This window comes from Spea bombifrons, chromosome 5, assembly GCF_027358695.1.
Source record: "Spea bombifrons isolate aSpeBom1 chromosome 5, aSpeBom1.2.pri, whole genome shotgun sequence".
Classification (NCBI taxonomy): Eukaryota; Metazoa; Chordata; class Amphibia; order Anura; family Pelobatidae; genus Spea; species Spea bombifrons.
Window position 1 is genome coordinate 88,805,633 of NC_071091.1, and position 26,693 is coordinate 88,832,325.

Consider the following 26,693-nt stretch of genomic DNA (forward strand, 5'->3'; position numbering starts at 1 on the left):
AAAAAAAAAAGGCACATGAATTGGCATTCATGAATTTAACAAAAAGGGACAAATGAGCTTTTATGGGATTCAACAGCTATCACCTTCAGCCAAACTGTATAGATTTGATGGGTTTTGGGTTTTTTGCATTTGTTCCATAATATCATGTGAGCGAATACACAATTTTCCCTAGTCTAACCTTAGACATTTATGAATACTTTTACTTCTCCTAAAAATATAGGTTTACCTTTGTAAAGTGTAAACTGTTTATAAGGTTTTCACATATATTGAAAAACGTGGAAAAATGTCTCCTGACCCCAGCAACGACCAATTACCTTACTACCTCTGCTGACTTTGGAATTAAAGTACAATTAAGTCTATTGACAAAACTGATGGTGCAATAATAAACTTAAAATACGGTCCCGATCTTTAGCAGTTATATTATGAATGGAAAGGTTCACTATACAGCTAAACACATTTCATGACATACTAAGAATGCATTTTTATATTACTCACATGGGACTTTTCTTTCTTCAAAAAGAAAAAAAAAACTTATGACATGTGAAATGCATTCAAAAGCACCAGAGAGCAAATATTTGGCATAAACATAAGGGCGCGTTTTATATTGTAAATGTGGTAGAGAAAGAAGTTATGTAATTATTGCCCAATTACTCCTCAGTTAACAGAAATAACCAAATATGGAGTAGCAGGCATTTTTTATTTGGGAACATTGCCGGTGCCCATATTGACTCTCTTACACTCTCCTACTTGTTCACTCTCTCACGCTCTCTAAAGATTTCCCTAGATTCCTTGCCGACCACTTCCGCATCTACTTATTCTTCATCTTTTCTCTACTACCTTCTGTCTTTCATCTTCTCTCATCCTGTTTTATCCTCTCTCTTCTATGTTAGTCCGCATCTCAAAATTGCAGTGCTTCAGGTGATGGCCTCTCTCCCAATCCTCCAATTCCCTTAAGGTGAACTTCTGCCAAAATCGCTGGAGAGGATGTCACAGAATACACCACCATTTGGCCTAAGGTGAACTTGCACCCAAATTGAGGTGCTTTTGCTGATGCTCTCTCCCTGATCCTCCAATTGGGGGAGAGGACATCAATGGAAGTGCTGACATTTTGCCTAAGGTTAACTTCTGCCCAAATCGCTTTCGCTGACATCCTCTTCCCTGATAAAAGAAAGGTAGATGATAGAATAGGAAGAACAAGAAGATGTGGAAATGGTTGGCAGAGAAGGTAGGGAACCATTTAGAGAGCTTGAGAGAGAGAATGAACGACGAGAGTGTGAAAGAACAAGTGTGTGAGAGAGTGAATGAAAGGGCCATGCAAACTTTGGAGGAAAATTCTGAGCTTTTTGCTTAGTTTCATCCACTCTATGTAGGGATCTGGCTTTGTTTTTGTGGCTTAGTACAAATAGCGAGTTTGCCCAAATTCAGTAAGTTTGCAATTCGTACAAATCCGACTGCACAAGTCTAATAGTAACCTTTGTGCCATTTGCTCACACTCAGACAGAAAGGGGATTACTGTGGGCAATTTAAAGTAGCTGTAAACGCAAATGATATGTCATCTGTCATCTCTTATCATCCTTAACATACCTCTTTCAGATTCTCTTCACACCATGACTGAAATTTAACATGGACAAGACATGGGTTTTAGTGATTAATAACCTCTTCAACAAGCAACAGCTAATTTCCCTAAAATTTTACTTCACCCCCTCTAAGAAACACATGAGGTACTTTGTGAACTTCCTGACACCAAGATCTGTATTGCCACAACCCTTTACTACATCTTCTATATAAAAAGACTTGGGCAATTCTGGAGTGATCGGGGAAGATCAACAGTGTCAAAATGACTGTACTCCCCAGTTTATTATACCTTTTCAAACCTCCCATATCTCTCTAAAAGATTTTAAATTCCTTCAAAGGGGAATTTATGTCTTTTATATAAAAGGAAAAGAGTGACCAGAAATGCCTTGTACGCCCCTACTTCTAGGAAAGCCTTGGTCTGTCTAATTATCTTATCAAACAGCCCAGGCCACCCAAGTCCAAGCATGGCATGCTCCGGCAGGCACCTGGACATAGACAGACTTGGAAAGATCCTGGATGAGCCCAAGTGATCCTTCTCATTACATGCGGTAACACCAGTCTTGCCGTTCTTTCCTAAGAACAAATTGCCCTTCTATTCTTAATTCCCATTGAGATATGTTTACTTACCGTAAAAAATGGAAAATGTATCTCTCCCATCTCCCCTTACTCCAGGGCATTTCCAACCACTGGGTATGCAACCTGCTCTCTTTTCTAACTCGACCTTGTCATTCTTAGACATGCGGATTTGTACAGCAATTGCATTCTATATGTAAGCACCTTCCTGCAAACCTCCTTATCAATTCACCTTAGACACATTTCTCGATATGCAGCTACTGAGTTTTGACCAATCACATCAGGTTAAGGCACATGCCTTGAAACCTTTTTCCTTCTTGAAATAGCATATTCTAATGGAGAGACACCAAGACGATTTATATCACAAATGTATGACCGTCTTCTTTCTCAGTCTCCTGTACCACTGCTAACATATATTTAAAAATGGGAAAGGGAGCTACTGCACACGGCATCTGTGTTACTCACAAAGAGCAGCCATAAATACCCTCTTTAGGTGCTATACCATGCCAGCTCAACTTAACCATCGCAGTCCACTTGGAAAAGTCTCAACGTTTTGATATTTTGTTCTTTTATGTCTCTTAGGCAATATAACTCTGTACTTTATTTAGAAACAAAATAAAAATAAAGAATTAAGAAATGCATAATAACTTATCTGTCAACCATCAATATCCAGAGACACTGCTGAATATACACTTACCTGGCAGGCAAAAACAAATATACATAACCACTGAAAAACAAGCCTACTTTGAGTATTGTTACATTGTTTTTTTGTTTTTTATTACAAAACCTATCAAATCAGTTTGTGCAATAACGATAAAGAAGCAAGAACAATGTTCTTACCATGTACTTGAATTCACTAAATAAAGGCATTTTAAGCATCTTCAATGTCTTCCAAGTAAAGTATAAATTGCCTAGCAGCGCCTATATGCATCTTCACAATTTATCCACTGTGGACTCCAGGATGCTTTGTAAATAAAAGTGCATTATATCTGGGGGTACATATTGATGCTGCTACTCTTAGAATTGAAGGACAGCACAGCTAGCACCCTCAGAAAGTCACATTTATTGCAAAGCAGAATGCGACAAATGAGCCGGGGATGACGGATTGATGCATTTACACCCATTAATACTGCACACAGAGATCATATTCTCTCTGCGCTGTGCTTGAAGTGGATAAGAGACTCTTAACTCCATACAAACAGGTAGCTGCCAGAAAAATTAATAACAAGTCTATTTACAGCAGTCTTTCTCATCATCACTTAACCAGAGACTGCCAGAAAACAACTACATCACAATTTTACCTTTCTCCAAGGAATTAAAAATCTAGATATTTAACTAGACAGAATTGCGGAGATCCCAGTGTACCAGGGACCCTCCTTAAAGGCATATTAAAGCTGCTGTATAATGCTTCTTCTGTGGTCTGACGTTTCACGCCACTCATTGAAGCAGCTAATCAGTAGCAGGAAAGCTCTCACCTTGTAATTAGCGGGATATCTTTCTCCATGTACACATCTCCTTCATGGCAAATACCTGGGGATTGGAAAAGAGTCGAATGACACAGCTATCATAGGCTTTAAAGTTCATATGATGGCTGGAGTGTCCCTTTCAACAATGAATGTTAACCTTCCCTGAGACATCTTCCATAGCTCAGCCGACATAATATTTGTGTGGGTTTTATTGGCTTTGATAATGTTTATGTTAAAATCATTTGGAAGTTTTTGTTACTTAGGCTTTTTAATTGTTCTTCATGTAAATGTTATTGCATAGTTAGAGTTCTGATGTTTAACTTATAATGTAAGCTTTATCATGCAAAAAGTGACAGTTCTAATTGTATTTAATTTTCCATGTAATTAGACTAGGACTTTATCTTACTACTTAAGAGAAAATACAACCCACATAGACCCAGCATGTCTACATTCCTCAACTGGGGTCCACATAAAGAAAAAAACATTAATTTCCTATTTTGTGGGGTCATTTGGTCTACACCGCTCTCAATAAATAGAACACATGGAACCCTAATACTTGCTTTCATGATCATAACCAGAAAGTAAACAGTAAAGAGACATAAGAATAACGAGAACAAATAAAAAGATACAGAAAATCCATTTCTGTATTAATGAAACAATTGATTCAATATTCCTTTCTTTTTAAAATGATACAAACCACTCTCCTTAACAAATACAGTGGCCAATGCTATAATGTCCTTTACAAAGTCATCTTACATGGATAAGTCATATACCTCGCATTCTCTGTTAAATATATTTTTTTAAAATACTCTTTTTCAGCCAAAGCTACAAGCAATCAAACAGCCAGAGAGCCAACAACAGATGGAACCAGCACTGTAGTTCTGATACTATAGGATTTTTAACTAGAAACAGAAAAATGGTGTGTCCCTTATTTGACCCTGAACGGATGTGATGTCCACACATCCATCCAATTTATCCAATAAACGTATTGATTCGCAGTGCACACTGGTCTTTTTTTTTCCAGTTGATTTTTTTTTTTTTTTTTTTTTACCATGTATGTCTTATTCAATTTTTTTCACCTAGACATGTCAAGGAAAACCCCAATAGTGAATTGCTATCTTTGATGACTCCTGTGTGTATTCTATATGGTTTCTAAATTAACATTTCTTTATGACAACTTTTTAACAAAAGCTATATTGCTACTTGGCTCTATCTCTGATGATGGCGCACCTATACCTTGCCGCTAGGGTAAAAACATTGCTATGGCACAGATGATAATCCTCAGAACATGTGTTTGAGAGCATATGCTCAGTACTAAACAATCAATACTTGATGACTGAAACACTGCCCATTTAACTAAAGTAACCCATTCTTTCCTAATTGGATATTGTTCTGTAAAACCTGATTTATTTTTTATTTTTACTATATCTATGTTGAAGCAAATAGCTGGACAGCGGTAAAAGTAGCAATGGGGGAGGGGAGGTCCTGCAGAATCCCCTATGTATTTGCACCAGGGACTGCATGTAAATTTAAATGGACCACTCACCTAACATGTGCATGTGATGGCTATATATATATATACAGAAATTTTGTAAATGACTATTGTAGCTGATTTTTAATGGAATATCTTCATAGGCGTACAGAGGCCCTTTATTACTTCCATCACTCCTGTGAAGACACATGGTATTTGTCGATCCAAGTTTAAGTTTAAAAGGTTAATTGATTATTAGAAATAATATATTATAATTTGTAATTTATAATAATGTTACAGATAGAAATTTTCATTGTTTTCCATGAAAATAACTAAGCGATCTCAAACTTTTGAACAGTAGCATATAAGATAGAGAAACTGCCATAACATCCTGTTCTCTTGGGATCCAAGATTATTCCTCCAACACTGAATTATCTCTGCACTTGTTCTAAACTGTTTATTGGTTGCAATAGCGGGATGAGCAGAAGGAAGATAAAGTAAAAGGACACTCCAGCCATCCAATGCACGTACGCTGCTATGGACACAAAGGAACGTATATATAAAAATTTGTTTCGGAATAAAACTATTACTATTGTTGCCTTGAAAGCACAATCTCATTTAAACATAATGCATTCAATTTTGTCACATCCAATGGCTTTTTATTTTAAACATGACAGCTGCTCAATAGGGCTAAGTAAGACAGTTTTAAGTAACCCTGCGATTTATCTCAATTATTACTTCATGCATTTTTATACCCTGTAATTACACGAAGAAGAAAAGATACACTTAAACTGGTTCCTACTAAGTATGACAGTAGATTAAACAGAAAATCCACTTACATTTTGGAAACAACTCCCAGCAATTGGGTTAAAATTAGGGCTACAACTAACAATTATTTTCATAATTGATTAGTTGGCCGATTATTTTTTCGATGAATCGGATAAAAAAAATAAATGTACATTTTTCATTTATTTAAAACAATAAAAAAAAACCAGGATGTTAAAAACAAACAGCAGAAAATGCATTTCTTTATTTCCCAACCTGCCCTCCCAGTTATGCACATTTGAGCCCAGGCTTGCCATACTGCCTCCCAGATATGCCACACTGCCTCCCACATATGCCTTAATTACCCTATATGCCTTATACCCCTTATATGCCACTGTGTCCCCCTGATATGCCTTATAACCCCATAAATGCCACTCTGTCCCCCAGATATGCCTTATGACCCCCAAATATTATTATTATTTATTGTTTTATATAGCGCCATCAAATTCTGTAGCGCTGTACATGCCCCTCTGCCCCCTGATATGCCATAGGACCATTATAGACTGGCAAACCATGCCTGCTTGCTATTCTTCTATTAGGCATATTAGGCACAGCTAGATTATCAGGATGTTAGAAACACGAAGGGTTTGTCTCACTTGATCACTCGGGATTTTGCCCACGCTCCTTCAGACCTTTTGGTGGGGCAGAGAAAATGATTCTCCTTTAAATCATTTGTTGTCAGATAGGAGGGCAGCCTGGGGCACAGGTTCTAAATACAGTTGAACCAGGAGCTGCATAATTAACATCGCACATGGGGCCTCCTTACATACACAGTAAAAGCAGATGCTTTCATCTTTTGTGTTAACCACTTCCAAAAGCCAAGAGCTATCATGAAGAATAGGGTTAAAACTGTTCCTACTGGAAACATGTAAAAAAAAGCTTTTCCAAACACGCTTTTTCACTATTGAAGTGAATTATAAATGTTTGCGTGCTTCCCAATGCTTTACACGTTTCACAGAAATTTAATCCGTTTACACTTGTTTTAATTTTCTGACTTCCAGAATTCCTGATCCACTACACTGTTCACAAAACAGCCAGCTTACTCCCAGATTATGTGTTTGCTCCTGACAACGTTGAAGAAACACCACGACTCAGACCCAGCAGCTGTTCCTCCATAATGACTTTCATTCTTGCAAAGGCGCACTACTTTCATATTGTAATGTCTGCATTCACCCTCTGTCCAGCTGTAAAAAGCATGGGGCACCTCAGGCCTTTCTTTCACACAGTTCTTGCTATAAGCCAGCTTGTCTTTCAGACAGCTTTGGCTAGAAATGATAAAAAAAAAACCAAGGGGGTACCCATCTGTGCAAAGTTACTCACTCCTTAAACCGACCAGCAGCAAATACTGCTTGCAATGTGCTGCAACCACATATAAAAACCTGGAACCTGTTTCAGGAACTATAGATATCAGCACTAAAAGAAAAACTTAACCACACATTGTTATATCTAATGCATGCGATCACAACACAAAAATATATATCATATCTCCCAAATGTCCCCTTTTCGGAGGGAACGTTCCGCTTTGGCCCTAAATTCCCCATCATTCTTTTCTATTATCTCGGAATGTATCAGCAAAAGCATGACGTGTTATAATGTTCTAAAAAATAAATTCTTCTTCTTCTAATTGTCTTACTTGTTACATAAGTAATGGGGCGTAACTATAAACCACAGGGCCCTGATAAGAAATAAATTGCCTCTGGCCCCCCAACTTCAACAGCTGGTCTGTGCCACCATTGCTCCCACACAACTGGTCTGTGCCTTCTTTGTCCCTTGCCCCCTTCTTACTTAGAACATATGTAAACACACTTACACAAATTACACACATACTTATACTCACTAACACACACTCCGTCTCACCCCACTCATGCTCACACACAAGTACACATCCATGCTCTCACACCCAAGTACACATCCATGCTCTCACACACACGTACACATCCATGCTCTCACACACACGTACACATCCATGCTCTCACACACACGTACACATCCATGCTCTCACACACACGTACACATCCATGCTCTCACACACACGTACACATCCATGCTCTCACACACACGCACACATCCATGCTCTCACACACACGCACACATCCATGCTCTCACACACAAGTACACATCCATGTTCTCACACACAAGTACACATCCATGTTCTCACACACAAGTACACATCCATGTTCTCACACACAAGTACACATCCATGCTCTCACACACAAGTACACATCCATGTTCTCACACACAAGTACACATTCATGTTCTCACACACAAGTACACATCCATGCTCTCACACACAAGTACACATCCATGCTCTCACACACAAGTACACACCCATGCTCTCACACACATATACATTCATCCCACCTTCCGCCCCCCTTACCTTTCCTGCAGCTTTCCCTCCGGCACACTGTGCGTGAGCAGGCTCGGTTTCACCAAGGGGTCACATGACGTCACGTGACCCAGATACATTCCTGTCTCCCTGTGCCGGTTCAAAATAGTTTAGAAAGGGCCCTTCCCACCTGGATCGGTGCGGAACAATTTTGGACTGGTAGGAGGAGACAGGATTAAGGGGTCACAAAGTCACACCCCCTAAGACAAAGGAAGATGTTGGATATCATAAGCTTTTTGCACCTTAGAGATCTTTTACTTAAAATGTCATCTGCATATGATACTATAATAATGAGAAATAATGCTTTTTAAACGTGATTGACATTAAGCACTTAATTTCTATGATGGTCTAAGCAGCAGCCAAGCAGAATGCGAGGGCCAAAACAAAGAAGAGTAAGCAGAGTCAAACACTGCTGGGTCAGAACCAGAAGTAATCAAAAATCAAGCCAAATCGGTAAACAGGGATCAAGGTCAAGACAAGCTGAGTCAAACAAGATAAACCATCAGAGTCACTCAGACTTTGCAGAGATGCTACACCAACCACGGGTGAAGTGGTAGTGCAGGTCCTGAGTTACTATAGGCCTGACGATTTCAGGTCATACAGGGTCATTCAGGGGCATACGGTCATATGTTGTGAGAACCAACTACCCTGGAGGACATAGAGCAGCTGGATGCGGTGGGAAGTAAATTGTTACACTAAGTTAAATGACAGAACTATTCTTTTACTCTTAGCATACATATAGAACAAGCACATTTCTTCTATGACTAGCTTCCTTATACAGTTGGTACTGCTGCTCTGGACTGATAGCTCAGATGCAAATAGACTGGTATTTCCTGGTGTCATTCTGAATTAATTTGATTAAAAAAATAGGGAAACTTGCTTCATTTCATAAATAGGTGGTTAAGGTAACCACCTAGGCTTAGACATTAAAATGATATCTAGAGATGCAATTAACGATTTGTATTAATATTTTTATTTAACACCAACATATTCTGGAGAGAAGAGATCACAGAGAAAAATGTTCAGATGACCCTACGTACTACAGGTTACGGTGTAAGAAGAAGTGGGAACCTAATACACAACATATAGTCAGGACTAACCATATGACAGAACTCAGTAAAAAGTTGCATTTCCATGGAACAAGTGTCCCAAAACCTGTCACTGCTGGACCAAACTATGATATAATCACAAGAAGTCCTTGCAGAGGATGAAAAAAAATGACACCTGGAAGGGCAAAAACAGGATGATGAATCTGAAAAACAACTTGGAACAAGATTCAGAACTTCATATGATATTTTGATTGGTACATTAGTTGCATTTATATTATAACTGCTTCTACTTTCCCAGAATACATTCTAATCTTGATGTCTTATTTATAAAAATTGCCAGATTTCACATGGTTCACAAAGAATCTCTAAAATTACTATTATAATATGACTGACACCTGAACACATAGAGTTATGGTAAATAAAACAAGAATATATGAATAAAATATGATTTTTGTTTTCTATTCAATGATACCTATTATATTCTAATCTCATTTTACAGCCTGCAGGGTACCATTTATTTGAAAAATAGCATCTCTTGTTGGTGTCCTCATAAAACAATTGCCCTACCTTTAACAGGCCCTGCGGCGTCTGTCCTCTGTTTGGCTAATTCATCAACTGGGATAACAAAGGGCTGCAAACATTAGTAATCATAATTACATATCAGTAATGACCATTAACTGACTCAATGTCTTTGTTGGCCAGCAGGTTCAATAACCACAATTCCATGTGATCCATTTAATCCAAGCATCCACCTCAGATCTCCTACACATGTGAATATTACTATTATTCTTTCCTTTCATGGGTCTGTGCAATGCCAAACTAGAGATACATGGTTACATAACACCGCCATGATCTACCGTTTCTCATATATGGCTTTTTAAAGCTTCTTTTGTCATCTGTAAAGCAGTGTGTACATTAAAAACTCCTGATACTCAGTATCACAAACCAATGGGAACTGCTTGGAGCTAAAACATGCCAGAGGTGGCTTGTCATAATACATAACGAAGCCATTGAAATAAAACTGCTCTTCTCCTGTAAAATCCCATTTTTGTTACGGAACCCCAGTGTCCAAAAGTCCTACATATAGACAACTCATTGTTTTTTTCCCTCTCAGTCTTTACTATTGCATTTAACACGGGCCAAACTCCATCTCCATTTATCCTCATGTGAACTGAAGTTGCGGCCGGGTTATCTCCAAGGCGGTGTGGACAAAGAAAGAAGATAGCAGATTAAGGATTGAAGATTGAAAATAAAATAGAGAAGAACGACGAGAAGGGAGAAGATAGAAGATGAAGAAGATCCGGAAGAAGATGCGGAAGTGGAAGCGGTCGGCAGAGAAGGTAAGGAAGGTAAGTGAGAGTGAAAGAGAATTAGAGAGTGAGAAGGTGAGTGAGAGTGTGACAGAGTCTGAGTAAATGTGGACCCATGAATTTCGGATGAAAATCCTGAGCTTTCTGCTTTGTTTTTGGTCTGTGTGTGTGGGGGGGGGTCTGGTCTTGTTTTCGGGGCCTTGTAGAAATCATCACATTTAACAAAAATCTGTAAATTTGCAATTTGTACAAATCTGAATGCACAAGTCTATTAAAAAGTGCTTTTTTTTGTCTTAGATTTAGGATAGCTTAATGCCAATCATATGCATATTTAAATGAGCTCACTCTATTAGTCTCTACCACTTCGGCTTTTCCATTTATCCAGAAGATTCTAGAGGTATTTTGGCGCAGTGTGTGTACCTGCAGTAGGGTAGCATACCTGCTAATGGCTCTGTATTTGTCGGAGCTACATCCTCAAGATCTACATCCTCAAGACCAGATGTGAGGGTGGACTTATAGAGAGAGGTTAGCAAGGTAAAGACATGTTTTAAATGGGTTAGAGGAGAGTAAGAAATTCTGAAGATTGAGAGAGCTAAGGTCTCTAGTCGAGCAAGCTCGTTGGAGGGGAGTAGGAGGCAATGTGAGAGAGCAGGATAGGAAGTGGTGGTCAGAGAGGGGTAAAGGGGAATTAGAGAAGTTAATGAAAAAGCTCATGCTAGAAAAAATAAGGTCCAGGGTATGACTATCGTTATGAGTAGGGGAGTTAGGAGCAGGAGGACGGTACACAACATAGCCAGAGACCATGGACCTCAAATGAGGAGAAATAGAGTGTATGAAACAAAGGAAATAGGTAAAAAAAAATACAAGTTGGGAAGAGTAGAAAACCTACACTACCACCCTTTCTGTCATGGGGTCTGGGAGTGAGGTGGAGGCCACCATAGAAGAGAGCAGCAGGAGAGGCAGCGTTACAAGAGGTTAACCAGGTTTCGATTAGCGCAAATAGAAATTACTTTTAATCTGAATTTTATATATAAATAGATTACGGGATTACATGGAAAAAAAGTGATTCTGGTACAAAAGTCTTGTCACCATGATGGACTTGTCCAGTCAGCAACGCCATTCTATTGATACCAAAAATAAAAGCGCTTTTCATACATTTCACTGGTTTCACCTGTTAAAGGCTGCCGCCACTGGGCCGGATTCTATGGTATTCTATCGTAAATCACATAAAACACTCACTTTTTATTTATTTAATTTATATAAGATGAAGGAAAGAAATGAGTATCCCTCCTAGATTTTCTCCCACAAACTGCTGGAGGCAGTGGTTCACACGGCACAAATCACTATAATAGCATTAACTCATTTTCCACCGCTTGTTACGCCACGGACGCTTATGTATTTCTCACTGATTGTACACAGATACACCAGCATCTGCTCAGTTTCATTTGCTTTTGTAAAGGCATCATCACTTGCATAAAAGTAAATGAAGACATGTGATGGCAGTCCCTAAGAGCCACTTAATGCAGTACCGGACTGCAGAGTTAAAGCAGGCCTGGTAATTTAAGTCCAGGAGCCAATAAGTCACGTGTATGGCTATATTTTACACATCTACATGCTAATGGTAGGTGGGAAGCACTAGTGTGTCCAACAAACTGCCGGGTCTGACTTTTTGCCCCCGCAGAGACTAACTTAATTTGGCAGTAGAGGGGATATTAATGACAGGAAAAATCCAACACAGTGATAGAAATCCATATCAGTTGCTCACAGCTGGGGCAATTAGGAGTGCCCCGGAGCTGATCATGATATAGGTATTAGGGGGATATGTATAGTCCATGTAACAATTGAACTAGATTTGCTGGTGTGATTTGGTAGCCTTACATGCGGTTTTCAGTATTTCTAATGATTAAATATATTCCAAAAAATGGTCTTGAAAGACCAACTCAGGTGACGGCATAATGAGCACCCAATATTCAGGACTCTACTGCAAAAGCTGGGCTGGGTGGTATGTAATAGAGAAGAACTGATATGTTTATATCTTGTTAGGGTTTTCAAATGTTGGAGGTTGGTCACAATAAGGAAAATCAAGATTTGCTGTCACATATTATAACCATAGCCAAGGAATAAGGCAATAACAATGTATGTATGTCCTCTTACCCTTCAGATGTATTATGACGTATACCAACGTATTCTTAATACAAACATTTTCCCAGATATTATTTTATACTCCAGTAAGATCATGTGTATCGCTGCTTGGCTGGATAGCAGTGAAAGCAACTTGCTGAAAAGTCCAACCAATCTTTTGTTCATGTCTTGGTACTTCAACTGTTGTCTTTGGTCTCCCTCTTTTGGCTGGTTGTGGATAATGATTTGCAGACATAACTTTACAGTGGCCCTCATATTTTCCCAAATCCTACTTAACAAATCTACTTAACAAAGCTCATGTAATAGTGCTTACAGATTAAACTGTGCACTATACAGTCATGTTAAAGTACACTAGCAAACATTTCAATCGGTCTGGACTTTGACATGGCCACCACAACACCTTGATTCTTCTCTTTTTTTTTTCCAGCCATTCTGTTGTAGATTTGCTGGTGCTCTTGGGACCATTGTCCTGTTACATGGCCCAATTTTAACCAAGCTTTAGTTGTCGGACAGATGGCCTCACATTTGATTCTAGAGTACTTTGGCATACAGAGGCGTTCATGATACACTCAATGACTCCAAGGTTCCCAGGACCTCCGGCTGCAAAACAAGCCAAAATCATCACCCCTCCACCACCATGCTTGACAGTTGGTATGAGGTGTTTGTGTTGATATGCTGTGTTTGGTTTTCATCAAACACGGGGCCGTGCATTATGACCAAACATCTCCGCTATGGTCTTATCCGTCCAAAGGACATTGTTCCAGAAGTCTTATGGTATCTTCAGAGGCTTCCTCCTGGCATCCCTTCCAAACAAACCATACCTGTTCAGTCTTTTTTTAATTATACTTTCATGAATTTTAACACTTAACATTCTAGAGTAAGCCTGTAAAGTCTGTAAAGTTTTTTTGCAATTCCTCTATGAATTGTATGGCCTGACCTTGGGGTGAATTTGCTGGGACGTCCACTGCTGGCAACTGTCCTGAATGTCCACTTCTGAATAATCTTTCCCGCTGTAGAATAATGGACTTCAAATTGTCTGGAAATGGCCTTATAACCCTTCCCAGCTTGATGGGCAGCAACAATTGCTTCTCTAACATCATTGCTGATGTCTTTCTCCCTTGGCGTGATGATAAAACGTCGGCATTTAAAGAGGTGGTCACACTCTGATGACCAAATAATTAAGGGCATTTTATTAGCAGCACCTGTCTGCTACATCTTAATTCATATAGAAGCAGTAAGGGAGTACTTCGTTTTTTACACGCGGCTTCTCCATTTTGTTGAATAAATCATGACATGGTGTAATATGTCATGTGTTGTTCATCTAAGGTTGTAGTTACCTATTTCTTTTTTAAACCTGTAAAGGAACAGATTATTATTATGCCCTAATATATAAAACCATAGAATGGTTATAGTTGAAATTGTACTTATGAGGTTTTTAATAGTTATACCAATTATACTTCCTGAACATCTTTGTCTACTAATAAGAGTGAATATAAAGAAAATAAATTTTTTTGCCACCATGCGTGGCTTAAGCCCTGACTGGGTTAAATAGTCCATTTAAGAGGCACTTCAGCCAACATACAAACCTTAATTCATATAATAGCCAAGGGTTTCACCCCAATTGTTCTTCTTTACAAATACAGGGAGGGATTCGTTAGAATCTGCTCTATTACCCAGCGCCCCAGCTGCTTGGCTTCAGGTAATGTCTTTGGCTGAATGGCTAAGATCAAGTGAGTACCTGTGAGAGAAGGAAAGCTTGGCCCTCTGGCCTTAAGGCTGGGGATAGCAGCAGAGAGCCCAAGGTGTTATTAGCATTGATCCACTGGGGTAATGAGTGCGTGGGTGGCAAACTCCCCCCCACTTTGCACGGGTTGATAAGCGTTGCATTCACCTTGGATCCCCTCATAATGCACCCTTTTTATACCCACTGTTAAATTGCCCTGGCCATTGGCTGGTGGTGGAGGGTGATTTTTTTTTTATCTTACCAGTCATTGGCTGTGGCCTGTGATACCTTCACTGGCACTTTGCTTTGGCACCGGCACTTTTCAGTTTTTTCAGATTCAGAGCACAATTGATTTCAGGTTTCGGAAGAGTTAAGCACCAATGGGTCGCCTTAAGCCACAGTGAAGCTGAGCCCCCGAACACTCAGTCCAGTATTGGTGGTGGGGGAGTGGCGTGTGCCTTAGCAAGTTTCTTGTACGGGAGGACGAGAAGACTTCAGTGGATCTCCTTTCGGGGAGATCGCGGAAGATCCAGCCCACCCAAGGATGCATATCCTTTCGCGCAGTGTATGCCCCAGAAGATTGGGGACTCTGCTCCACTGTGGCTTTCACAGTTTGGATAACCTCAGCACCTTTTCTTCATGATTGATGAATACACAAGAGCAGACGACCGAAGAGCACAACCTCGGGCTCTTAATTAAAATAAAAAAATATATTTAAAAAAATGGCTGAACGGGCTCTCTAATCACAGTCGGTCAGCTCCACTGTCAGCTTGTGCAAGCACTCCAAGTGGTTTAACAAAAAGTTTGGCGCACAAATCAGTGCCCCTGTGGATATGATATGCACTGGAAAAAAGTATTGGCACACCTGACCATTACACTAGCAAGGACTTTTATAACATTGCATTCTAAATACATAGACATAAATATGTAGTTGGTCTCCCCTTTGCAGCTATAGAAGCTTCCACTCTTTTGGGAAGGTTTTCCATAAGATTTTGGAGTGTTTTTGTGGGGGGTTTTGCCCATTCATCCAGTAGAACATTAGCGAGATCAGGCACTGATGTTGGATGAGAAGGCCTGGCTCACAATCTCCGTTCCAGTTTATTCCAAAAGTGTTTTGAGATATTCCCATTGAGATTAGAAATTAATACACAAAGCAACTTTAACAAATATTAACTAAAATGTTCATGAATGTGACATGTTTATTGCAATATTCTAGCAGTGACCACATTACTTACATACTTGTGTTTTCAAACAGCATAGCTTTCCTGTTTCACAAAAATCATACAAATCTAGATCTGAAACAGTATGTTATTCGTGGGTGCAGGAGCCACACTATAACTTTCTAACAGAGGAAAATTACTGGCGTCAGTACTTCAATGTATCACAGTTATTAGAAATCTCCTTTAGAATAAAACATGAGGACAAAAATAAACCAAACCATAATCAAGAACATTTTTTTTCTGATTATGAGCTTCATTTAGGAGATGTTAACTTGAGTGCATAACTGTACACAGTTTTCAGAAACGACACTAATTATTCGTTTTGCATATGACTGATCTTAAAAAGACACTTACTACATGTGTACCAATTAAACGACCGGCTTTGGGGGACAGTAAAGCAGAGTACAAGTATACAACAAGGATAGGGTATGAGCTAAAGCTGGGACTGGATTCAGCACATACTTGGCTGCATTAAATGCATAGATTAATTCCACTTTCTAGACTTGTAGTGTGATTTTATGCAGACAATAAGTATGTGTTATTATACAGAGATGACAAGGTTGTTATTGAAACAAGCTTTTCGCTCTTCAAATGTTGGAAACCCCATCACTCCACTATACCTGGAAAGACTCATACAAGGCAAAGCCGTGTCTCCCTAAACCGTGATGCCACTATTTGCTATGCCTTATTTCTATTACAGTATAGGAAATACAGAGAAAACAAGAGCCCAAAATAATCCAGAGATTCCAGAAGCCACATACACAAAATTAATGAAATATTCAATGCAAACATATGTAGGCAACTGAACAACGTGCCATGATAGTTTGGGGAAATTGTCAATCCCAGATTTATTCTAAAAATAAACTGCTGTTGGAGATTACAGTGAATTAGTAACCAAATAGGACACAAAACAGCCACACCTTACAAAGATACCATTTTATTACAAATAATTGGTACGAGGATGGGATAGTGTCTGAAAAGGCCTTGCCTTTTAAAACATTCTGTGGCTCTGTTTTCAGTTTGGATTCTTGACATCCTTGAAAGATGAAGTGCTTGCAAAGTTGACACAAAAAAGTTCTCAAAGAAAATCATACAAATACCTTATTATGTCGAAATTCACAGTCCTGAAACAAAAATAAATGCAATTCAGTGAAACAATTTAAAATGAAATTCCTTAAAAACAGGGGTGGGACTATCCCCTGTGGACCAGTCCAAAAGGGCCGTCATGCTCAGGGAGGCAGAGCCATATATATTGTGACCCTGCAGTAGTTGCAGGATATCTGGCACCATGTGAGAGCAGGACTGAAACTAGGAGTCAGACAAGATAAGAGGATATATACAAGAATGGGTTTTACACACCAGAAGAAGGGAGTGAGCATACGTACTAGGCGGAGGGCTGCTACAATTACTATAATTTGTGGATGATTGCTATACCTCAGGCAGTTAACTTTGAAGGGGTGTGATGACATCTCTGATACCCATAGAACATAGTTTAACAAACCTTGATATGGCTCTGATAAAATCTAATGACACTGTACATTTGTACTTTGGCGCATCAAGTTGATCATCGTGGCCAACTGTGGTCAGAAGCTGCAGTGTCACAAGAGAAGAAATCTATTAAAAAAAGGAATTAGATTATTGGTTAACAGTTACAGCAAGATGAACACAATGCCCACAATGTATTCAGAAAGAGCAATTTGTACACCATTGGCTCAGCTGAAAATGTGGGTTTAAATTTTGAACCTATTAATCCCCAAGAACATTAGCTCAGTCTCCAAAGGACTTGGAAGTGGATGTAAATTGCAAATAACAGCTCCTTTAGTTAACTATATAAACAAGTGCTTGCTATGCGGTACCCTTCTGGGCATTATGCATTATTGTTAACTGTAAAAAAAGGAAACATCTAGAATGTCCATTACCATCTGCAGATAATGCGAATGGCAGGATAAGGTTTGTGTATCCTACCATAAACTTATATGAACAACACTGTCAACCCTTACGATTGGCGATTCACCGTTTGGACAATTTAAGTCATGTGAAGGACAGTTTTATGAAAAACGTATCCAATATTGCAACCACCTTATAATTTCTAAATGTTGCATTTATCACTACAAGCTGTTAAAAATTGCACTTAACATACTTTTCTGAATTCCATATGAAGACTTCCACATGAAGCTTATTTCCATATGAAGCTTATTTCTGATTATGCATCTTCAGATACTTTGCACAAACAAGTATTGACATACCACTGTCTTACACATAACGTGTAAACTGGTAAACAGACTCCTTTCCTGTAAACTGTTAAGCCAATTAGGACCCTGCGTGTCCAGTGTTCTTCTCTGTGCTCATAGTATATCCCCTGGTGATGCCGTAGGGATGACTACAAAGAAACGTGTGTCATGTCTATGTTAGTATAGTTTGAGTTTTATTTTTTGATCCATGAAGGAATATTAGGCTGTACTTAGGCAGTTATATAGAGGTGGACAGGACCACAAAGGGTTTACTAAACGTGTGGAGGGTCCGTCGATTATGGTCACTATTTAGTGTTAGAAAGGTTATCTGTATCACTGTCATCGTCCTGTGAGGGTTAAAGTGGGAGTAGTTTGCATTATAGCTTGATAAACCTTCAAATTTTAGCCAGATCCTATTAAAAATTGAAGATTTATTAGATAGGATGCTCTTTTAAGTTAGTTACTAAGTTTCAGTACACAGTGGAATCCTGTTGCTACTTTAACTATTTATCAAGTTTACCTGGGAGAAGATATTTGCAGTGGGTGCGACCCTACTATCCACGATACTGTATAAAATGGCCAATAGTCTGTCCAAGGGGAACGGCTTGGGACCAAGTAGGTGATTGGTAGTCTGCAAGTAAGGATTGTAAACATATCAAAAATAGATAAAGTATGCACACTGAATCAATAAAAGGCTAACATTTGTTGTCTGTTATTGCAACTCATCTAAAGGGATGTCATATGCTTGTCTTACCATGGATTAAGAAAGTAAACCAAGTTAGTCTAAATGATCACTATTTATTTTTTTCAAAACAGAAACATTACTCGTGTGTGGCGTGAGTGAATCATTGTTCTTTCATGAGCAATGGATGCTGGTGTTTGCCTTCTTCATATTAAATTTTTCACTTTTCATACCTTTTCATGCTTTTTCAGAAAATCTGTCTTCTTAATTTTGCCATGGTGCTAAAAGAAAATAGAAATACAAAATTTTTGTCAATTTGGAATGGCGAGAACCTTTGTTTCTCCCTCTGATCTCCTGTCCTAATCACACTCATCAGCAAGTACGGCTATATAGCCCTGCAATGCCGATCGCAAGGTGTCCGATTAGCTAGCAGGAGGAGCAATCATAGATCCCAGCAAAGTTGGTACAGACTCTGGTGGGTCTTTTCTCTACTCCATAGACCTTGCACAAGGGGGTCAGCATTACTTACTGCGACGGGGAAGTTGTATTCTAGTTGTGGATCAGCACCCCATTACACATCTTTCAGCAGTAAGCCAGACTGCCTGACAGTGACTGCCACTACTGAACATCATGCCAAAGAGGTACAGTACATGCTGCCACCTTTTCTTATGTACCTATACATATAGATGTGTTAAAGGGATAATCAGCTGGTGCTTAGTAAATGTCACAGATGTGACAAATTAAGTGTTTCAGTTAACGTGGTGTGATGTCATTATTACAGCCAGTGCGTGTAGTGTCCGCAACAGAACTGCATTTTCGTGTATCCCTGCTCTTAACGCCCCATTTGTTGTCCCACAATTCGCTTCTTTCCTACTGTGCCAACCTCTGTCAATTCACACGTGAAGAACATATCAAGCAGCTTCTGAAACAGATTTCAACCACTACTCTACACCAGACTTTGTACCTTTAGGAAGAATCGTTTGTCTGTTCTCGCAGGATTGAAGGAGGCTAAGTATGCCGCAATGAGCAGGAATTTGGAATAATATGGCAATTCTACATGAGCGTGTGCAGATAATCCTGCGAAACAAGAATATTTAATTAAATTGCTACCCTATACCCAAAATATCTAAAACAATGGACAAAAACAAGTGCCAACATTAAGTAGGACATGAACAATATCCACTTAGGAACCTACCGTTTTTTAACTACTTAATTTATCCTGAAAGCATTATTAAAATACATTCTAGGTCTGTTCGGTACGACTTGTACTTTTTAAAGAGCAAAGAAAATGTTTTACTCTTAAATACCAAAGTGTCATTTCACTGCAGCTTCTTGTTTAACACTAAAATAATGTTGCAAAGGTCCTGTGACCCAATCAATATACCTTGCTTTAAACAATAATTACACACCAAACACGTATTAAACATTGAACGTATATTTAATAAAGATTTTTGTCAAGTGTGCTTTAGAATATTTGAGAAAAATAAGTCACTTGAGATCTACCTTTGAGTTGCGCGGCTTCTCGGTCTTCATTCTGCATCTTCTCCCACTGTGAGCTGAGGACAGATTGTTACAAACAAGAATGCAAGACCAGGGCTGGACAATAAGAGTAGCCATTCAGAAATTTCTCAACCCCCCCCCAGCAATATTTCAGATCCCTGCACAAAATGGTAGCTTAATACATATTCCTGTATTTTACTTTGTGAAGATGGCCTCCAAGCATGAATGTCGTCGGTGATAAGGTGCTTAACTAATGAAAATATTACTTTAGGAAAAATGTCTTGAGATCAACTTATATCAATAAGGAATTAAAATTAAAAAAAAAATGCTTCTACGAAGATTAAACACAAACTACATAATGGGAAATCCATTATTCGTATATGTTATATTAAAATACAATCCAAAAGAACAGAAAATAATTATTTTACCTCGATATCTCTCTGAGATAAACAGTCTGCATGGCTCTCTTCAAATGAGGTTCAATGTTTCGAAACAGTTTGTGAGAGTCATTTTCTTTTACTAAACAGAGGAGAGGAAAAAATACACATATTACACATACATGTACCCATACACACACACAATGTCTTTGCAATCAAGGACCAAAAATCTTTTTTGAAATTGTGTAAAATTGCTCCACTTAATAAGAGTCCTATGCATTGATATGCATTGTTGCAAATTATGTAAACCAAACAAAGTATATTATAATATTGCAAACTGTTTATCATACACAATGCATTTAAAAGGGTCCACTTCATGGAAGTAGTGCAACTCTTATAAATATACTTTGCTCCAGCAAAATCACAAAAATGTATACATTTAAATATCATCTGAAGTTTTGCAAACAGTAGTGGAAGTTTTAAAGACGTACTAAACCGTGGCCAGTTCACCAGGCCCAACAGTTTTTCAAGCGGCAGAGTTTTGATGAGATAGAGAATACGACGACAGGTAGGATGAGGTTGTCCGAGGTTTTTTGCGGCGCTCTTTTCCAACATGATTTCATTAGAAGTTTTACATTTATTTTAGTGGGCCAGTTGATTTTTACAATAAGGTACGCATACGCTTACAAAACCTGCGCGGTGCAGGCTTCAGAGACTAATTGTTTGAGCCATTATAGTACTGCACATCTCCCACTGCACATCTCATCTTTTTTGGGTTGACCAGATAGACATTCTACCATTCTATATACAGTATTTGTGTTTTTACTTTTAAACCAGATAAGTTGTCTTAATAACAGTTTCTAGTTTTCTCAATGTTTTGCTGTGCATCACATACACAAAATTGATGCTTGAAACCTACCTTCCCCTTTAATTATAGGTTCACAGTATTTTGGGAAATTCAGGGCAGCCTGTGTGAAAAAAATGAATATGTTACATTATCATCATAAATAGGGTTTATTCACTAAAGGCAGAGAAAACATGAAGATAAAAGTTGAAACCACAACCCTCCCGCAAAGTCCCCTTTTTAGTGAATCAACCCCAATGTAATTGTGAAGCTATGAAAGTCAATACAGAATGCAGGAAAAAAAGTAAAAAAAAAATATATTTTAAAAATAATGTCATTACCAAATGCCTAAGCTCTTTTATGTCTCTACAGACAGTGTAAAATACGCCAAGGAGGATATTAATATATGAAGCATAGAATTCTGGAGAGTACTCTGGAGGATAGTCGCTGGATAGGATCCTTTGAAGTTCCGCTGCAAAACAAGAAGGGGGCGTCTCACATTACGCAGACCACCAACATCAACAATGGAGACTCATTCCAGGCTGCCACCAAGATCGCTGAATATACACACTATGGCACATGCTTTACAAATGTGGCTTATCCCATAGCAAACAACACCAATCTGCCAATGCATGGCAAGCTCTCCAAAAGGTTTTACATTCACTACAGGCTACAGTGGATTTTCTTTAGGTTGTATGGGCTGTGGCTAACACAATAAACATTCAAAATGAAGACAAAGTCTTCAATATGTCTACATTTGTAGAAACATTAAAAATGTAATTGCCACATTAAGGGGGGGGGGGTAACGAACGCCAGGCGGTTTAGACAGCACTCATATTTGCGTTTTTGAAGGTAGTGTGGCCGACCCAGAACCCTAGGATGAGCTGGTAGAGAATAACTAATATTTCCCAGTGCGGGTCCCACTGTGAGCACATTAGTATCATGGCTGGCACAGTTTACAGCATAGAAGTTTTGTTAACGTGAAGCAACTGAATCTCAAAAGGTACAGTATGATTAAACAGTATTATATTTATAATAAAATCAATACCTTTACTGTAGTCAGCAAAATAAAAGGTCAGTGGTTCAAGGCACCCAGTGCTGGGCTGGAATGTTTCCCAAACAATTTCACTTAGAAAGATCACTGTCACATAACTCTCTGTCTAAAATATAAAAGAAAAAAAAGCATGAATACATTTTAATGCATATCTGAAGATCGCATCCCAAAGGGAATCAAGATATCATAGCATAAAGCTTAAAATAGGCGAGAACTGCTCTGAAGCAGATTTGAAAACATGAACTGACAAAATACATAGATTTACATTTTATTCACACTGACCTGGTATTTACTAGTCAGCAAGTGACACAAAATAGCAATTATGACGATTTATTTTCCATTTAAACGAAGATTTAATGCAGTTGAAATCAGTGCCTGTTTTAGTATTCCAATATTAATAAAAACTTGATTGCACTAGTGATGCACTTTAATACCAGAACTCACCAGTTCCTGTAACCTGAGAAAGCCAGGCAAGAGGTTTGCATCCATTTCACGAAGCATTTCAGCCTTATCCAAGACCTAATAATTAAGAGCATGTTTCTACATCAGTACAGGTTATATCAGGCTTCAGCCAGTGTGGCTTTGTTTGAAATCCAAACATTGAGGGATGTAACAGTTGCGCTGTTTTATGACAGAAGCAATATATATATATATATATATATAATGCTTCCGTCATAAAACAGCACAACTGCAAAACACAATTAGTGTCTGCACTATGTGTAAACTGATCAGTTCCTGCTAGAAATAGATTAGCACCAGCTGCACCTAAAAAGGAACAAAATATGTATTTTTTTTAGTTATGGATTCTGTCAAAGGTTAAGCCAGAAATGTGCATCATTTTAGCCAACTATATCACACCAGTTTCTGCAGGGCCATATTTACATTTAGTGCAGTTATGCATGTCACTTATTGGGGGCTGCAATAGGATTTAAAACTACAGTTAATTAAAAACTTAATTACAAATCTATGGAATCTCATTTAAGAGCAGTAATAAATGTTACAAGTAAACATCCTCGTAACATCGTGTGTTTTATACTCACAATGTAAACGGTCTCTTTTTCTAAACCTTGACACGAAATAGCCTTTTTAAACAATCTGACAAAATCATTCAAAGAATCACATCTTTCATAAGAAGAAAAGTCATTTTCTGGAGCAGGGCAGTGGTTGTGGAGCTTATTCAGTATTTCTTCGAACAGCAGCCTTGGTGAAAAACACTCAATGCAATTTATGACAGCGCTGGGAAGCTGGAGAAACATGACAGAAGAAAAAAATATATAATTAAAGCACAAAGAACATGATATTCTCTTCCACATAAATTAAAACACCAACAAGGTCAACATGCCTTATGTCTGCTACATTTAAACAGCTGGTGTTAAAATACCATTTAAAATACCCTAAGGTGTCTAGTTTAATAATAAAAAAGTGGTTTAATGGAGGTAAATCGAATTAGCGGTCTTCAAATATGCCCCAAATAGGACATGGGTGGAAAAACTGAAATGCGCAACTGAAATTATTTAATTCGAAAAACAATAATGAATTAAAAATTACATAAAAAAATACACCCCTAAAAATTGCTACTGCACAAGATCAATGACTATGCTGTGATTAATGGCAAGGAAAGGGTTAAAAACCCTCTCTTCCTAATCAGTGACTATGCTAATGAATTTCATTGAATGTTCATTATGAAGCAACACTCCCTGAGCTATGGAAGAGATCAGTGATCGCTTCTGAAGCTCTTGCCAGGAGGAGGAGTGTCATATTTTAAGGGCACACTTCCTTACATTATGGCGCTTGTGATCTCTCTGGAGAGCGATCACACGGCACACTGGGGTTTTTTTTTTTTGTGGTTTTGCTAAATGCCTTGATCCTTCTGGCAGCAGCGCTATATTTGAAAGGCAGCCTTTCATTATGGTGAATGTGATCACCCTGGAGCGTTACCCATATCTGTATTGAGGCATTGCTATAACACCTACTAAACGCCATTAACTCTGGCATATCAATCGTCCTTAACTGCTTGTTTTTCTGTGACCTGACTGGCATATCAGTAGTAGTTAATGGGTTAAATACTACGCAAAGCTAAGAGAAAAGAACTGAAAAAAGCAAAATAGCAAAAACAAATTTTATACCCATTTTACAATATGTAGAAGCACATGTATTACACGTGATAAGATCAAATGGCCCATGAGCAGGAGCCCCCGTCTCTGTTAGTCAATTTGTTAGGTTACATACTACTTGTTATGTCTACCCACTGTACAGCGCTACGGAATTTGATGGCGCTATATAAAACAATAAATAATAATAATACATGATGCAATGTTGATATCTGTTAACATGTAAATAACAGTGATAATGCATAACAAGGCAGAAAATATTATTAAACTGATGATAGAGGTCTGTGAACTTACCTCTAGTGTGCTCAGCAGAGTCTCCAGGATGTACGTCTTCCCAGTGCCAGTGTGACCATAAATAAAGATGGAGGGAAAGCTAAGGTGCTGACGCTGTAGACAGAAAAGAAAAAGCATTTTTATTATCAATACTACTATATTAAAGAATACATAATTAAAGATGAACATGTATAAACACATGGGTACGGGAGAGAAGCCGGCCCTGCTTTTGTCTATTAGGAGGTTGAGGAGGGATGGGACAGAAGGTGAGATTGCTTGGGAGAGGGAAAACATTATTGCAGCAAAGGTCACAAGAAGAAAACGCCAGCTTGGAGCCCTTAATGGTGTGGAAAATAAATCTATTTCCAAAATGCATGTTTTGGAAGGACTGTATGCTACACTGAACAGGTGGGTTTTCAGGGAGTGTTAATAGCTAGAACAAGCGGAGGACAATCCGACAGGACCATGGAGTTACAGAGAATAAGTACAGAACAGGAGAATCCAAGAGATATTTGGTGAGTGACTAAACGTGAAGGGTAAAGTGGATTGCAGTTTAACAAGAAAGCAGCGAACACGGATGTTTGTGAGAATTCTCAACTATGATGGCAATATTGTGCTTCTTTAAGCAGATCTCTCCCCCCCCCAATATACGTTACCAAAAGTTTGGGGTCACTTCTTTGGGGATATTTCTAGCAGTAACATATCTGCAAAATGGTTTTCTAATGCCCAATTAACTTTTTAAATGCAAACTTGGATTAGCGAACACAACGTGCCATTGCAACAGTGAGTCATTAACCCCATCTGCGCTGGATTCCTGATCCATTTCATATTATTTTAATGGACAGAATTTGCTTTTCATTCAAAAACAAGGACATTTCTAAGAGTCCCAAACTTTTGAACTGCAGTATTTTAAATGATTATTAATTTCTAAACACAAAAAGTCACATTTTGATAAATCTCTTACCTCTCCAAATATCGACAAGAGTGTGGAAACCTGAGCATCCCGGCATAAGATAAGCTGCTGTAATTTTTGGAGTTTTTCCTCCTCATACGCGTGATGCTCCATGCCGACTGTCCTTTTTTCCAGGGTCAGCACACCATCTGCAGTAAACAGTGTAATGAGTGGGATGAAGTGTAACATCTTTAACCCAAAACTGCCAATTTTAACTTAAAACTTATTTCACATCACTGAAACTCGGCCTTTTCTTTTGTTAGCACAAATGGACATGCAGCGGGGTGTTCTGGAGAAGCTCAACGCGATTTTAGTTAGAATGCCGTTTACTCCAACCCCTACCACACTCATCCAGTGGCTAAAGGAGACTCAGCAGCAGGGGCAGACCACTGATGAGCTTCCAGAAATGCAGAGCCCCAGCATATGTAGGGACATTACCAGAGACTTTTCACCGACCACACTCTTGGCGCAGAAAGCCGGTCACCTGCTTCCTTTCATTCGAGGATTAATTGCAAGCATATAAGAGACACTCGTTAACCATGACGTGGAACTAACTCCTCCATAACCGGCACTCGCACCGACTAGCAGCCTCTAATTCGAGAGCCCGTCAGCCATACTTCCGGTTTGTAGGGTTGACGCATGATCCCGCCAGGTCATAGCTCCTCCCCTTGGAGTAATACTGCGCGCACTTTTAGAGAGACGTTAGACGGATGCCTGTCTATCGACAGAAGTCTATGAGGTTTACTCCGAGTCGTGATTATTGTTAATTTAAAACTATCCCACATGTAACCATCGTAACGGCGCACACTGCCGGTAACTAGCAGGGGGCTGCATTCCTGCAACGAATGCAGCCGATAATGTAACAATATGAACCTCCTCAACTGACACAAGCCCTGATGGTCGCCATTCGCCACAAGTAGTGACGCAGC

At 38.8% G+C, this 26,693-nt stretch overlaps 1 protein-coding gene across 2 annotated transcripts; it reads right to left on the reverse strand.

Annotated features, from left to right (window-relative positions):
• Window positions 1–16,667: 16,667 nt before the first annotated feature.
• ORC5 (origin recognition complex subunit 5) lies at window positions 16,668–26,357 on the reverse strand. 2 transcript variants are annotated; one of them, XM_053466493.1, is made up of 15 exons: window positions 26,320–26,357; window positions 25,777–25,913; window positions 24,834–24,926; window positions 23,469–23,672; window positions 22,873–22,947; window positions 22,423–22,534; window positions 21,716–21,846; window positions 21,450–21,498; window positions 20,582–20,672; window positions 20,157–20,209; window positions 19,618–19,730; window positions 18,887–18,934; window positions 18,492–18,602; window positions 17,242–17,354; window positions 16,668–16,864 (listed from the first exon to the last, which is right to left on the reverse strand). In XM_053466493.1, the coding sequence occupies exons 2-15, from the start codon at window positions 25,876–25,878 to the stop codon at window positions 16,819–16,821; spliced, it is 1,341 nt and encodes a 446-aa protein (XP_053322468.1). In that variant the 5' UTR covers window positions 25,879–25,913; window positions 26,320–26,357; the 3' UTR covers window positions 16,668–16,818. The 2 variants fall into 2 exon arrangements, with proteins under 2 accessions (XP_053322468.1, XP_053322467.1); XM_053466492.1 differs by having other exon boundaries at window positions 26,203–26,356.
• Between the last annotated feature and the right edge of the window lie 336 nt (window positions 26,358–26,693).

Bases quoted from the DNA above. Each gene is read 5' to 3' on its own strand.
- ORC5 (XM_053466493.1), bottom strand. From the start codon at position 25,878: ATGGAGCATCACGCGTATGAGGAGGAAAAACTCCAAAAATTACAGCAG. The intron at 20,210-20,581 runs GTAAAATAATTA...ATCTGTCCTCAG, and splicing joins TATCTCAGAGAGATATCGAG to CTCACAGTGGGAGAAGATGC. The intron at 19,731-20,156 runs GTAGATCTCAAG...CTTGTTTCGCAG, and splicing joins AGAAGCCGCGCAACTCAAAG to GATTATCTGCACACGCTCAT.